At 32.6% G+C, this 16,681-nt stretch overlaps 1 protein-coding gene across 10 annotated transcripts in view; it reads left to right on the forward strand.

Moving 5' to 3' along the window:
- The window catches only part of Cntln (centlein), a 199,432-nt gene that overhangs the window by 161,906 nt on the left and 20,845 nt on the right, over positions 1–16,681 (forward strand). For 9 of the 10 annotated variants that reach the window (XM_070007750.1, XM_070007757.1, XM_070007784.1 and 6 more), the window contains 5 exons: positions 5,853–6,041; positions 10,279–10,376; positions 11,793–11,919; positions 12,993–13,130; positions 13,711–13,896. In XM_070007750.1, coding sequence (XP_069863851.1) covers positions 5,853–6,041; positions 10,279–10,376; positions 11,793–11,919; positions 12,993–13,130; positions 13,711–13,896 — 738 coding nt within the window. Of the gene's footprint in view, positions 1–5,852; positions 6,042–10,278; positions 10,377–11,792; positions 11,920–12,992; positions 13,131–13,710; positions 13,897–16,681 lie in introns of those variants that run through there. The other variant, XM_070007817.1, reaches the window with a different exon arrangement.

The raw sequence follows: 16,681 nt of genomic DNA on the forward strand, positions 1-16,681 counted from the left end.
AAAGTGTGGGAGACCTTTGAAAGTTATACCTGGTCTTTGATCCCATTCTCTCTTTACTTCTGGTCACCATGATGTGATGTATACTTTGCCTGGCACAAGGGACTAAAACCTCTGAAACAAAGAGCAAAATAAACCATTCCTCTGTTTCAGTTTTTATGAGTTTTTTTGCCCCAGTCATACAGTGTGATTGATATTCCTTACTACCTTTATTGTTAAATAATTCTAGATTTTAGATTGATAAGTTGTTTAAAGGCAAGGATTATAATATTTTCCTTTTTAAAAAATATTGTGAAGGTGATGTACAACGGAGTTACAGTTACATGTTAGTTAATGAGTACATTTCTTTAACATTTTAATTATTAAAATGGACTGGTGCCTTATGCTTATATTTCTACTCAGGAGTCTGATATCTAAGGATTAAAGTTTGAAGCCAGTAAGGGTAGGAAAATCTCCAATTAAGCCCCCCAAATCCATTTGAGCTACAGCTCAAATGATAGTGACAGCCTTGAGCAAAAAAGCTAAGGAACAACACTGGACCCTGGTCAATCCCCAGGACTTAAATAAATAAATAAATAAATAAATAAATATTCCTCCCATAGAACTAGTGCAGTACCCTATCACATTCTCTATGTAAAAAAAAAAAAAAAAGATTAAATGATAGATATTGGGTCAGGTTCTGAGTCTAGATACTTTCTACCTAAATCTTCCAGGAAATACTATTGGAACCCCATATTAAGGTGTTTTGTAAATGAATTCCCGTAAAAGGAACAGGCAGATATATTTACCATGTTCATGAGATTTTAGAGTTACTATTAAGAATGGAAATAGGAAACATCTGCCAAGAGTTTTTATACTTGGTATATTTAAGCCACAAATGTAGATCTGGTAGAATTAACTTGCATTTCTAGCTTAGAAAATGGAACCTTTTAAAAGAAAAATTTAATACGAAACTTGAATAAGAAAAATAGGTGAACTAGAGGGACACATATAAACTATACATTGCAGGATTCAATATACTTGTGTGAGGGCAAGGTAGCACTAAAGAAACAGTAGGCTAAAGAAAGGGGCTGATGCTTTTTAAAAAAAACATCATGACTCCCGTGTCTTGTATTTCCTTTGTATAAGAAATTACCAGAAACCTGGCAATTGAGAAGTAACATGCCCTTTCATTCCTTCTGTGTCAGATTATCAGTTCTGCTGCTCAGAGAATCACATGCTGTAATCAGTTTGTCAGTAGGACTTCTCGCCTTCATATAGTTTAAACTTCTCTTCCAAGTTCATTTGCTTCTTGGAAAAATTTAATTCCTATATTGTAGAACTAAATCTCTTTCTTTGTTGCAAGTTGCTAGCTAGGGACAGTTCTCAAATTTCAGATTTCCATGTAGTCCATTCACAATATGTTAACTACTTTATCAAAGTCAGCAGGAGACTTTCCCCCTCTCTCAGCCCTTCTTTGAAGGGGCTTACCTGATTAGACCAATCAGGGAAATCTTAAAGTGACTTGATTGGGGTTCCTAATTACATTCATAGAATCCCTTTTTATATAATGGTAGGTAATCATTGTGTTAGCCCATATTAGAATCCAACCACATTTAAGGGGAGATAGTATACCAGGACCTGGGCCATTGGTGGTCACCTGAGAATTGTGTTTACCTCATGACTTATTATTGAGAATAAATTCTTCAGTGTAAGTGTGTTTCTTTCTCCTTAGAGTTGCTTGAATGATTCTTTCCTTTCTAAGGACATGTACTTCTGTAATGTTGTATTTAAAATTTAAAGACTTGGTACATGAAAGACATACATATAGATGAGGTGCCATGTGATATTTCAATACATGTAGTATTTGTCTCCATAAACAGTTATCATTTTGTTATTGAGGACACATTCAAAATCCTGTCTTCTAACTTTTTGACATATTCAACACATATTTTTATTTATAGTCTCCTTACTGTGCACACAAGAGTGTCCTACTCTTATTCAAGTACAAGTTACTGATCTCTTCCTACCCATCCTTGCAGCCTTTGATAACACCAGTCTACTCTCACCTTCTGTGAGATCAACTTTTATAGATACCACATGTAAATAACATCATATGGTACTTTCTTTGTATTTCATAAATCTAAAAATGTTGGTGTATTTCACATAGTACAATGATTTTCAGTCCATTCTAGTGTTAGGTTTAAAGAATTAGTAAATAATATCTAGGTTTAAATTTTGTATAGTGTTCTAGCATATAACTTTTGGTTAGAAATAATTGACTAAAAAGAAATCCGAACAAATCCAGTATTTACTTTCATTGAAGTCGTTTTAAATTGAATTAGACTTCTAGAAGTCTATGGAAGGACTACAATGTTGGAAAATAGAGACAGGAAAACATATCATACAGAATACATATCATACAGAATACTTTCACATCAAATAGAAGATTAATATTCTTTAACTGACTGGAATGAAAAAGTAATTATGCCTAAATACAAACTAAAGTTTCTGTTATGAGAGTGATTATAGGAATGGTAGCTCTATATATACTAAACAAAATGAATTAATTAATTCTGTCTTGACATGTCTTAGACTGTAGGATAGCATTTATTACAAAATAACAATATCACCAATAATACTGAAAACTTAAAATCTACCAAGAGCAATCACAGATATTTTTAAAATTCTGTCTTCCAAATTGCCTTTGTTAGGTAGGCAAGAATCATCTTTGTTTTTAAATGTGGAAACAAAACCACATGTCTGCTTAAGGATCAGCTAGTAAGCAATAGATCTAGAGAACTATAGCCCAGAAATTATGACCCTCTCATCTGTGTTTTACTACTTCTGTTTTAAATATGACATAAATCGTTAAGTCTTTTATTTGAGTTGGAATGATAATAGTAGACAAAAGGGAACTATGTTACTGATTAAAAAGAAAACTAATAACTAATCATTTTAAGTATAATCTTACTGATAGATTTTATAGCAAATTAACATTTTTTGTGGTCATCCACAAAAGTAGTCTTTGCAGATAAAAATTATCTATTCTTCTTTCTCACTGATAGCATTTCTCAAGTAAGAAATGAGTTTTTAAATTAAGAGAAGTTAGTACCATTCATGCCACAAATAATGAATTTTGAAATTTATAAGTCTTATATGTAAATCATTGTTTTTAGATACTATGGTGAACACATAGGGAAACTAAAGCATAACCGTTTCTTCAAAATTTATTACATTTTTGCTGAAGAATAGGAGAAATAAAGAACAAAGATGGCTTTGTGAAGGAGAAAATATAATTTCCTTTTAAGAGTGAGAGATAGTTCAGCAAGAGGAGACACCATAGAATCACTACTTTATAGAAGGCAGGCAGTTTTGACTTCTTATGCTGTCAGATTGGGAAACCAATAGAAACTAAATCTTAGAAAGCTCTATTATTTCCAAACATCTGAGATTTGTTCTCTTGGGTAATAGGTCATTTTTGTTTAAGACAATGTTAGAAACTGAAGGAAAGTTTGAGGGAAGAGGAGGTTCTTGTAATAGTTTAAGTGAGCTGAGACTTTATTATGGCCATGGCAGAAAGAAATAAATATACATTGCATGATTTATGGAACCTGACAATTGATTGGATTTAGAGAATTAACAAATAGGAGAGTGTTTTAAGCTTGAATTACACCAGCAACATTTTCATGTTTAAGGAAACTGCATTTTCTTTTAAATATTAATTATTTCATACCTTTTAGACAATAATATTGTTCCAGTATCCCAATAATATTGATCGTTTTCTATAAGTTGTGTTTATGTGTATAGTCTTAGTTCCTAAGAAACATCCTATTATGTGTATAGTCTTAGTTCCTAAGAAACATCCTATATTATATATTACTGTATACTTGAGCTACATCTTTTGCTATTTCTAATTTAAACTCAGTACAAAAAGATTTTTCCCTCTGAGGACTTTCAGTATCATTTTGTCTAATTGTTCCTTATGCTGCTCTCTCATATTATACGCTCCTTTAGAATGATAAAATAATAGTATAGTTAGGTATCCTCTCAAGGTGCTTGGAGTTGTTATACTAGTACAATTTGGTGACATTCTGCTGAAACTAAATTGATGAACAGGAGATGGTTTTATTAATAATCCTTCAAAAAAGCATTCCTTGTGTGCTGTTTAGCAAAATATTTAGGTTATTAAAAATTCAAGTGGTAGGAGTTTAATGCATTTCTACCTCAGTATTACAATCACAGCTTGTGAACTATCAATCAAGTACATAAAACTGAGTGAGTTTGTTTGCCATGCTATTTATTTGAACTAAATCCCTAACAAGCCTCGTCTGCTAATTGGACTTAACATTTATGTTGCTAAATGAGAAGCATTTTGGCTGCTCTGTAATGTAGTAAGTCCTACCCAGTGGAATAAACAAGTAACATCTGTTACCCTGTCCTGCTCCAGCTTGGCTTTTACCAAGTAAAGTACATCAGCCCTGAAGTCAAAGTTATCAAATATGTGAATCTTTGGCTCACTATCTATATGTGAAGACAAAGAAATAGTGCATCATGAATAAAGACTAGCCAAGCAAAAGACATGGAATACAGCTGGTTCTTTGTTTTAACTTAACAAACTTTATGAACTTAAGCAAAACCTAGTAGAGGTTAGAATTTTTGTAAAGTTTTTACTTCACTTTTTTATTGTTATTGTTACATGAATCAGGTAGTAAGTAATGAGTAAAATTCTTTTTTTTTTTTTTTTTGGTCGGTCATGGGACTTGAACTCTGGTCCTGAGTGCTGTCCTTCAGCTCTTCAGCTCAAGGCTAGCGCTCTACCACTTGAGCTACAGCGCCACTGTACAATTCTTTTTGAACCATGTATCTCCTTCCATCACTCTCTCCCAGGCCTTCCCTCTTGTTCCCACCCATAAGATATCTAGTTCATTTTCCACATAATGTCTAGTGAGTATCGGTGTTGTATTTGTTCATCCCTGTTTTACCTTTAATATGCCCTCCCATATCCTATCCAACCAAAATAAAAAGAAAACAAAATCAGCAAAGGCTCAAATAGCCATGTACATATATGATCATATACTATGAAATGAGCTCCAAGAAAAGGAAACGAGAGATTCTTTAGTTGTAAAGGATTTTTATACTATTTCTTTTTTAAAATTTTATTTTACTGGAAAGATGCTATACCAAGGGGCTACAGTTACATGAGTAAGGAAATGAGTACATTTCTTGTCAAGCATTGTTACCCACGTCTTTGTTGTTCTCCCACTATCCCTTCCCTCCTCCACCTCCCTCATGTTGTAAAGTTCATTTCCAACATAGTGTCTTGTATCATTGTTGCAATGGGTCATCCTGTGTCCTTGTTTCAGTGTTTTGTTATTCTGCTTCCCTTCCCCAAATTAGATCAGTGTATATACAAGGTGCAGGGTACCAAAATCACATACCATGACAACAGGGGCTATACCATAGGGGGAAGAATATACAAAGGAAACAAAAAAAAATCACATAATACATTAAAAACAACAATAAAGTAAAACCTCTTGTGTCCATATTTTGGGGTTCATTTTGCTTAGTATCACCTTATATGGTCATATATACATAGCTTTTGAGCCTTTCTGTTCATCTGATAAAATGATCCTAGACATATACTAATTATTGCAAATGAGGGAAACCTTGGGATCTATATTTCTCTGGATCTGGCTTACTTCACTTAATATGATTTTTTCTAAGTCTTTCCATGTTACTATTTCTATACTGAATTTTTTTAGCATATCCCTGCCTATAGAATTATATGCTGACAGTTTTTAAATTAATAGTAATTACATTTAATTTACATTTAATGTCATTACATGTAATATTTTTATTTCTTTTTTTTCAAGAAACTAAATGTGGATTTGTGTGGGCTTCGAAAAGAAAAAGAAGATTTATTGAAGAAATTGGAATCCTCATCTGAAGTCACAAGTTTGGGAGAAGTTTCCCAAGTAGCCGCTCCACAGATACATGTTACATCACTGGCTTCTTCAAAAAGCATGGATTTGGAACTGAAGCAATTGCAATGTAAATTAAAGGTGATGATAAAGTGTATCAAGCATGAAAAGATGTTAAGTTGCTGTGTCTTTAAAGACATTTTATATGAACTATAGTTTATTCTAACAAAGGTATAATATGATATACATAATCCAAAAATATAAATACTATATTTGACTTCATAATTCAGTTTTAGCTTAATGCATTCCTGTTACTTACAGTGATGTTCTCTGGCTGGAAGAAATTATCCAACACAATGAAATCCTAACATAGGAGCAAATGGGAATTGGCTGTTGTCTTCTACCTATCCTTATGTTTTAATCCACATGAACAGAGCACTTCCAAACATACTGAAACAACACAAATAGAATAATTTTCTACACACTTACTACTTGTTTAGTTTGTTTTTATTGTAGTCAGAAAAGGAGAAGGGAAGTGGGAAAGGGAAAAGCAGCAGATATCAAAGATGGATAGGTTTGATTTTAGCAAGTTGAACCTGTGAGTGAGAATAAAAGTAGTGTTTTCATTTTTTTATTGTTTATAAAGAAATATATCTAATGAAGGTAAAACTGAACAGCTGAAATAGACAAAGTCTCGTAAGAAACAGGATACATGCATTTCAGATGAGCAAGTTTGTTTTCATGCTGCTGCTTAAAACAATCTCATTTTTTTCATATTTAATAATTTTCTTCAGTTGAAGGTTGCTTGGTGGAAGCTATCAATAGGACTATAGTCATAATGAGAGTCATTAGAAAGGAAAATGTGATTGTAAATGCAGAGTGTGATGTAAATGACATAATGTAATAATTATGAGAGTTAAAGGATTTTAGAATATTGAATTGTCATATAGACTTAGCTAATATTACAAAAATTATGATTACAAATGGGTAAAATTTAAAATAGGTGATTATGTCATACTTGAAAACATTTGGCTTTATTATTAATAGTTTAAAAAATGTCATTAACTGAGATACTTATTGTTTTATTCTCTTCTTTCTTTATTTTGAGACAAGGTCTCACTTTGTAGCTCAGGTTACCTGGAACTTACTGTGAAGCTCACCCTAGCCTCTTGAACCAATAATCTTTTTGCTCCACCCTCCCAAATGCTGGAATAATAGAATGAAAAATAGGATTTATGCATACTAGGCAAACATTCTAGCACTAAGCAACATCCCTACCATGAGCTGCTTGTTTGTTTCTTGTTTGTTAGTGCCTGTACTAAGGCCCAACTACAGTCCTCATGTACCCCCCTTTACTTACCCTTTACTTTCTACTTGAGCTATGCCTCCAATCCAACATTTTGCTGATTAAGGTGGAGTCTCCGCAGACTTTTCTACTTGGACTGGCTTCTAACCATGATTCTCTAGGTGTCAGCTTCCTGTGTAACTAAGATTATAGGCTAGTACCACTGGTAACCAGCCTTGGTTTTTGAGATGACATCTCATAGTTAGCCTAGCACAATGATGAATAATTATAATTCTAACAAAAGGAACAATCCAAAGGGAATTTAAGATTAATGATTTTTTCCATTTCTTGGAGTTCAATAAACATGAATGATTATGAAAAATATTCTGTTACTTGAAAAATTCACTAAGATTGTAGAATCTTTGATAATGCTAGAATAGGACATATAAAATATTGTGAAATTTTATATTATGTTGAACATATACAATCAAATTTGTAATATTCAAAAATAGTCATATTGAGTTGGGTACTAGTGTCTCATGCCTATAATCCTTGCAACTCAGGAGGCTGAGATCTGAGGATTATAGTTCAAAGCCAACCCAAGAAGGAGAGTCTTTGAGACTCTAATCTCCAATTAAACAACAAAAAGTTGAAAGTAGAGTAGTAACTTAAGAGTACTAAGCTTGAGCACAGAATCCTAGAGATGGTGCTCAGACCCTTGAGTTCAACTCCTAGAATTGGCACCAAAAGAAACAAAAATCATGTTGAGGTAGTTCTTAAAGAAATTAATATTAGATTTCATGGAAAATTAAAAATCTTGCAATTTTAAATTTGCATGACTATACCAGTTAGACAGTTAAAAGTGATCTTGTATGATTAATGATTTCATCTCTTAATATTCATAAATTCGGCACAATTAAATATTATGCTAAAGAAATTCACAATACTCCTTATAGTATAGAAAGATTAGTGAAATAATTTCTTCAACTATATTGAGTTATATTTTATGTATGTTATGTATATTTATGTATGTTAGTTTAATGCTTGTTAAAGCTAACAAATGCATTAATGTATGCAAACAGTATCTTTATTGTCTTTTATTGCAAAGGTGAGGTACAGAGTGGTTACAGTTATGTAGGTGAGGTAATGAGAACATTTCTTTCTGAATATTGTCACCTCTTCCCTCATTTTCTCCCAGTTTTTTACTTCAGACTCCCTTCCTCCACAATTTGTAAAATTCCTTTTCAGTTTAGTGTTTAGTGAGTACCTCTTCTATATTTGTTCATGTTTTATCCCACCATTTCTGTGCTCCCCCTTACACTCCCTATAATAGATAAACTTACATACAAGGCAAAAAGTACAGAAATAAAAAACAGCAGCAAAAAGGGTGGGAGGGGTAAAATAACAAAAAAACCCTTTGGTTCTATTTCTTCTCAGAGTTCATTTCAATAAACATCATTTTATATGATCACAGGCACATAGCTATTGAGTCTTTGTGATCCTCTCCTAAGAATATCCTCCTTTGGTCTCACTGTGAATGTTTAAGAATCCTGTTCAATTTATCATGTCCAAGGGTAATTTTTTTCTTTTACCATACATTGTGTTTATTAATAAATTTATAGGCACATTCTAATTACTATAAATGAGGAAAACCATGCAACCTATGTTTCTTGGGATCTGTCTTACTTTGCTTAATGTAAATTTTTCCAAGTCTTTCCATATTCTTATGAATAGGGCAGTATCATTTTTTTCTGATTAAAGCATAGAATTCTATTGTGCATATATACCACCTTTTCTTTATCTATTGATTCACTGAGGGACATCTAGACTGATTCCATATCTTGTCTATGAGACACAATGCTGCAATGAACATGGTAGTGCTGGTAGCTTGAGTGTGGTCTGGTTTGTGGTCAATTGGAAAAATGCTAGTCTTTTAAGAAACCTCCATACTGCTTTCCAGAATGGTTGAACAAATTTACATTCCCACTAACAGTGTTCTCCTTTGTTACTATTTGATAATGGCCATTCTAACTAGGTCTCAATGTTTTGATTTGCATTTCCTTTATGGCCAGAGATCAAACAATAACTTACAGATTATATATACATATATATTTATCTTCATAACTTTAACTGGAACTTGAATCAAAGTTGAAAATCAGGTATTTAACATTGTAGTTACCTCTGGCTTCTATGTGGTGCAGACAATAAATACCACAAAGTGCTTTTTCCAAATATAGTAATTACGTATAAATACTTAATTAGTGCTGTTAATAGGTTCAAGTGATGAAGTGCTTAGTATTCATATAATTCTCTATCACTCATCTGTTATTTGCTATAAACTATCCTAAAATACCATAACTTAAATCAATAACAGCAATTTATTATTTATATTATTATTTCTTTTGCTATTTTCTTCTGAGTTCTCTCAGATGTCTGCATTCTTCTAAACCAAGAGAATCTTTACCTGACTGTAAGGTCCAAAATGGCTCTCATTCACATGGCTGCTAATTGTCTGCTAGTACTATTCCTCATGACATTTCTTTCAGTCGTTTTCACTGCAAGGTGATCTCAGCAAAGCATTCCATGAATGCAAAAGGTAAATCACAATGCTTTAAGGTCCAGGATTTGAAACTTACATGATGTCTTTTTTGCCACATTTTTTTCAGTGAAAGTAAATCCCAGACCAGACTAGATTCAAAGAGGGTGAGAAAGGGAATTTGCCACTTGATGGAAGGAGCAGCAAATTATTTGTTATCATAGGCAGTTAATTGTAGTTTATTTGTAAATCTAGCATTCATTGTAGGATGAATCTTACTGGGCCATTAAGATTTTTAATTACTCATATATTTACATTTTGTTAAAACCATTCAGATTTCCGAAAAGTATATTTGGAGTAGGTACTATGCAACTGTAATTTGATACAATTCCACTATAAAAATTTTTGCATTGGCTACATTATTTCTGAGTATATAAAATAGAAAATGTTCATTTTATTTTTTTGCCGTAATTATATTTCTTTTTCTTAAAATAGCATTTCTTTTGTTTTATATCAAGATTAAAAGGTATGTTGAAATTTATATGTTTTTAATCTAGAATGCAACTAATGAACTCACTAAACAGTCATCAAATACGAAGTCTCTGAAATTTGAACTCCTAGCAAAAGAAGAACACATAAAGGAAATGCATGAAAAGTATGTTTTTCATATTTCTCTCCATTGTATTTGGTGCCACCTAGTGGTAGTTAAATCTGGCAGTCAAATCTATTAAACATTGCACCCCAAGAAACAATGCCAATCACTTATAATGAGATTTTACTGAGTTCATGTTCAATCCTACATAAAATGGAATTTTAAACAATACTACACGTAAGTATGATTACTGTGTCACTGTTGTGACAATCAGGTTACTATTTTTAATTAAGGTAAGAATATTTAAAGTTAGATTTCTCTTAATCATTTGACTTGAGTAAGTATAATTAATAGCCTCAAGACTGAATAGAAAAACTTTAAAATGTGTCAATTATGTGACCAACAAAATATGTACATTGATTTTTCCACTGAGTTTAATGAGTTAAGGTTATAAAACTAATATGGAAAAGGGAATATTTTGTTCATATTTAAAATAGTAAGAAATTCTTTTGTATTTATCATTTAAAGAAGGAAGTCTAAATTTCTTATAAAATTATAACATGTTTATATAGAATTTCAGGCACCATTATATGAGTTTAATATATTTACCTATATATTACATTATAGGTGAAAACCACTTAGACAAACTATGAGATAAAAATATTGATTAATACTTTTAACTGAGACTATATTAAGGTTTGGACAAACTATTAGACAAAAAGATTGGTTAATGTTTTTCTGAGAATATATTAAAATTTATTTATCAAGAGATTAACTTGCTTTTTGTTTAACAGTGGGTGCTCCAGAGAAACACTTAAAATTGTGGCTCTTCTACCTAATAGTTATGTGCCTTGCTTTAAGTTATTAGGTTTTAGGAGCAATAGATGAATTAATATGTATAAAGCATTTACAAGAGTGACTAGCATATAAGCATTCAGTAAAATTTAGCTATTATTACCCTTATTATAGCAACAATAATAGTACAAGTACTTCATCTATCATCCTTAATATTTTACTATCTTAACCTAAACTGATATGTGAATCCCATCTTAAATTATTTTAAACTGGAAGATATCATGTCTAATTTTAGTTGCATAGACAAGATTTTAAACTTGTTTATTAAATTATAGGATTGTTTTTAACATTGTTATGGTTTTGATTATATAAATATCACCTCAATTTTTCTTAGCAGGCAAAATGTAATGTAAATACAACAGTTCTGTTTTTATGAGTTTCAATAATCTTTGTACTTTTATGAGTTTCAATAATCTGTGCTTTAATGAATACATATGAGACTATGATCATATCAAATTCAGGTCATTTTACTCAGTGCAGTTTATTTTACTAATTTATAATTTCACTAAAATCAGATAACACTGACAGCTAATAGTAGGTATAACATTGGACATACTCTGTAAGATAAGGTATTAAGAGTATTTTCTATTCTCTTGACAAAAAATATTTCTTCTAACTTTCAAGGATGTCTCGCATGGAGAGAGATATAACTATGAAAAGACATTTGATAGAGGATTTGAAATTTCGACAGAAAGTGAATTCAGAAAACCATGAGAGTTATAGTGAAATATTAGAAAATCTTGAAAAAAAGGTAAAACTTTTATGTTCGTTGACAGTAGAAAATTACCTACTCTCATGGTATCTACTCAGATATCCAATACTAATAAAATTATAAGATACACAGTTATTAAAATACTATTTTCTCTGACGATATTTTGTCTTAAAATTTAAGACTCTAAAGTCCCATATACAATATAGCCACACATAAGAAGATACATTTAATTTTCAAAATCTTTATTATTTCTTTTGTATATGATTGCATTTTGGTTAGTATTTTGTGTTATTTAAGGCTATAGTGTATAATACTAGAATCATGTTTATATACCAATAGAACTATTAACAATAATAACCATTAATTATTCTGTTAAAAAGTGCCCTTTTTCTTCTACATATTTAATTCTTTTTTTTGGGGGGGGGGGTCTGGTCGTGGGGCCTGAACTCTGGGCCTGGGCGCTGTCCCTCAGCTCTTCAGCTCAAGGCTAGTGCTCTACCACTTGAGCCACAGTGCCACTTCCGGCTTTTTTCTTTTTGCTTATGAGGTGCTGAGGAATCGAACCCAGGGCCTCAGGCATGCAAGGCAAGCGCTCTACCACTGAGCCACCTTCCCAGCCCAAATATTTAATTCTTTATATGTGGAAAGAACATACATTTAAAATAGTTGTGTGATGTTCATAAGTAGAAAGTTTTTGTTTATAAAATGAAAAAGTTGGCATTTGTTAAACTCATAAAGTAGCTTGTGCTTTGGCATTCACTAAAGTCTAACTATTAGCTCAAATGGATTTCAAGCAAAAAATTTGCATGAATTTAATGTAAATGATAGTACCTACCTATCAATCCTGTCAGTTTTTTTCAGTTTTATTCTTTAAGATTTTCTAATTCTTTAACTTCTATAGTAATTTCATAGATAGTTTTATAATTTTTGTATGTTGCATTTTATTGAAAATCTTTTCTATTCAAAATAATGAATAAATGCTATTATTTTTATGTACATATTTTTCATTTCTGTGGTTTTTATCATTAACTTGGCACTTGTTAGTTTCATTACGTGAGTTGATACTGTTATAATGCCTTTACCAATAAGTTACTTTTATAATTTTACTGTAGGTAAAGACATTAACTGAAGAATGTTCCAATAAGAAGATATCAATTGATTCACTAAAGCAAAGACTTAACGTTGCAGTCAAAGAGAAGTCACAGTATGAACAGATGTATCAGAAAACTAAAGAGGAGTTAGAAAAAAAGGTATATTTTTTAGATATGAGCATCTAAAACATGGAATATAATAATTTCTTTTCTGCTTTTGACATTGTTACTTTTTGTCCCCAAACTCTATGAGCTACTATAAAGTTTCACATAACCACAAGAAACATTACATTTTACAAGAAATGCCAAGAATTTGTATAAGAATTAGTTATACTAATAAGAATTAGTTATAGGGCTGGGAAGGTGGCTCAGTGGGAGAGCCCTTGCCTTGCATGCATGAGGCCCTGGGTTCGATTCCTCAGCACCACATAAGCAGGAAAAAAAAAGCCAGAAGTGGTGCTGTGGCTCAAGTGGTAGAGTGCTAGCCTTGAGCTGAAGAGCTGAGGGACAGCACCCAGGCCCATAGTTCAGGCCCCACACGACTGGATACCCCCCCCAAAAAAAAGAATTAGTTATAGTTCTGTATTAGCAAAAATAAAAATAATTATTGTTTTTCTCCAAATAAAAATAAATACATATGTAGAGTAATAAAACACTTTCCCAGTTTTATAATTAACTCAATTCTTCCAAATCTGTGCACACAGTTTTTTTTAATATTATGTTTACTGATTTCTTACAGGATCTCAAGCTTACTCTCCTAGCATCAAAAATAAATGAGACTGAATCTGCAATGGCAGAAATTGAGACAGCAGCATCTAAACAGCTGCAGGGATTAGCACTGCAAAGTGAGCAGGCCCTAGAAGGTGCACAGAAGAAATTGCTGCTAGCCAATGAGAAAGTGAAAGAATTTACCATATTTGTGAAGGTATGAATTAAATTTGACTTACTTTACTTGCACTTTACTTCATACAGAATATGCTACAGTCTGCTTCAGATGATTTCTTTCTGTCTTCCTCACCCTCAGAATAGTTCCTCCTTCTCTCTGGGTCATAACATTCAAAATTCTCTATAAAATATTTTTATAGTTTGAATTTTGAGATTGCCTTCACTATTATTACTATGTGTCTTTTATTTTTATTTTTATTTTTTTTAAATTTTATTTTATTTTATTTGAGAACATACTGTACAGAGGGGCTACAATTACATGGGCAGGATAATGCATACATTTCTTACCAAGCATTGCAGCCTCCTCCTTTGTTTACCCTTCACCTCCCTTCCCCGCCTCCCCCCTCCCCCTACCCAATTATACCCCCCTCCCCCCCCACACCGACATTGTAAAGCTGGTTTTGACATGACATTTTGTACTTCTCATTGTTGCAACAGGTCCACCAGAATCCTTAAACGACTACTATGTGTCTTTTAATATCAGCTTAATAACTATAATAGTCAAACAGTAGATATAGATTTGAGATTAAAGAATTGAGGTATTTTCATTCTGTCCTCATTTTGAAAATCACCCAAGGAATAAGAACAAATAGAACTTGTTCAGTAAAGCTCAAAGACATTTGAAGTCCAGTCTAAAATCTGTTAAGACATAGACTATATATAGGAGTGGTAAATTGTTAACAAGACAAAGAGAAGATTGATGAAGTACCTGTAAATTAGGAATGGCAAAAGTATGTCATCTAGAACTTAACTAAAAAAGCAACCCTAGAAAGGCATAGAAATTGGGTGCACAGAGAACCAGCAAAGCTGTGAATGCTAGAGGAAAGGCAGATAGGTACTTTGCTGTTGATTTGCAGTTTCATACCATATTGCCAGCAATAATTTTCCCTTAGGCCTCTGGAGAAGCTGAGGAGAAAGAAAAGGCGTTAGATTCAAAGGTACTAAGGATTGGAGTCCTTGATCTTTTTGTACCTTTTGGTTCCACTGCAATTTGCTTATTCTGGTTAATACCTTTTATTCTTCTGTGTAATATGGTTGGTAAGTAATTTTAATTCCACTAGATAGATCATGTTGAGGCCCTTATAAACTAGGACAATATTTTATTAATCTTTATCTCCACAGTATATACCATAGTGTCTTGCAAAGAAAAGGCACAAAATTATGATCTCTAATTAAAATTTTCATTGAGTGTGAAAGTTTAGTGGCAGTTTTCTTGGCCTTTATAAGAAAGAACTAAGACATTTTATAGTGGGAAAGCTACTCCTTTATTTCTCCCTTTCCTCCCCCCCCCCCACATTTCATAGTATTCTCTTTTTTGCAGTCTGATGAGATTGATCTTTCTTAAATTTAATATTTTATTCTTATTATAAAATGGATAGACAAAGTGCTTACAGTTACATAAAGAATATTTTTTTGGATAATGCCACCCCTCCCCTCGCTCTCTCCTAGTTTTCCCTCCCAGATTGAGCTTCTTGCACTGCTTTGTCCTTCATAAGATATGCACTATTAAAAATTGTCATTTCAGACAGGTGCCAATGGCTCATGCCTACAATCATATCTAATCAGGAGGCTGAGATCTGAGGATTTCAGTTTGAAGCAAGCCCAGGCAGGAAACTCTGTGAAACTCTTATCTCAATCAAGTACTTAGAAAAAGCTAGAAGTAGCAGTATGGCTCAAGTGGTAGAGTTCTTACCTTGAGCAAAAGAAGCTCAGGGATAGTGGGGCATGAGTGACTCATGCCTGTAATCCTAGCTACTCAGGAGGCTGAGATCTGAGGATAGCGGTTCAAAGCTAGCCCAGGCAAGAAAAGCTGTGAAACTCTTATCTCCAGTAAACCATCAGAAAACTGGAAGTGGCACTGTGGCTCAAGTGGTAGAGTGCTTGCAGGACTGGCAAAAAAAAAAAGTCATTTCATAGTAGCTGATGAGTGGTTTTGGAAGTAAAACTATTAAATCTTCCTTAGAGCATAAATTTACACCACTACTTAATCTATTCATTCACAAATGACCCCATCATTTGACCCAGACATTAGATTTTTCTGAAGCAACATATTGAATTAAAATTATATTGCATTTTTAGTATGCTAGTTATCTCAAATCAACTGTTTTTATTTTCTTTCTCTTGATATGTTGGTAGTTGAACATGTCTTAAGCTTCCAGTAGAGAAGTTATTCTGTTCAACATATAGTATGTTTGTATTCTCCTTAGGTATTTATTTATAAATAATAAAATTCCTTGCTTGGAGTTTGTATATAAGTGACAACTGCTTTCATAATATTATGTTATATATTAAAAGAATATTCTTCATTCCCCTCCCCTCTCACTCCCCTAAAAATTGAAGCCTATAACAGTGATGCTATTGTTAAAAATAGCCCAAGGACAAAGGAGCTAAATAGATATAAGAAATAAAAATAGCCAATAAATACCTGAAGAAATGCTCAATATACCTAGCCAAAAAAGAAATGCAAATAAAAACACAGTGAGCTTCCATCTCACTCCAATTTACATGCCCATCATCAAGAATAAAAGCTGCTAGTGAGAATGAGAGGGAAAGGGAACTCTATTACACTGTTGGCTGTAAATTAGTGGAACTATGGTGGAAAGCAATATGGAGATCCATCCCTTAAAAACCTAAAAATAAACTGGGCACGTGTAATCCTAGCTGCTTAAGAGGCTGAGATCTGAGGATTGAGGTTCAAAGCCAGCCCTGGCAGAAAAGTCCTTGTAAGATTTTATCTCCAATAAATTACTATAAAAAGCTGGAAG

The sequence above is a fragment of the Dipodomys merriami genome, unplaced genomic scaffold (assembly GCF_024711535.1).
Source record: "Dipodomys merriami isolate MVZ:Mamm:240054 unplaced genomic scaffold, mDipMer1.0.p SCAF_11, whole genome shotgun sequence".
NCBI lineage: Eukaryota > Metazoa > Chordata > Mammalia > Rodentia > Heteromyidae > Dipodomys > Dipodomys merriami.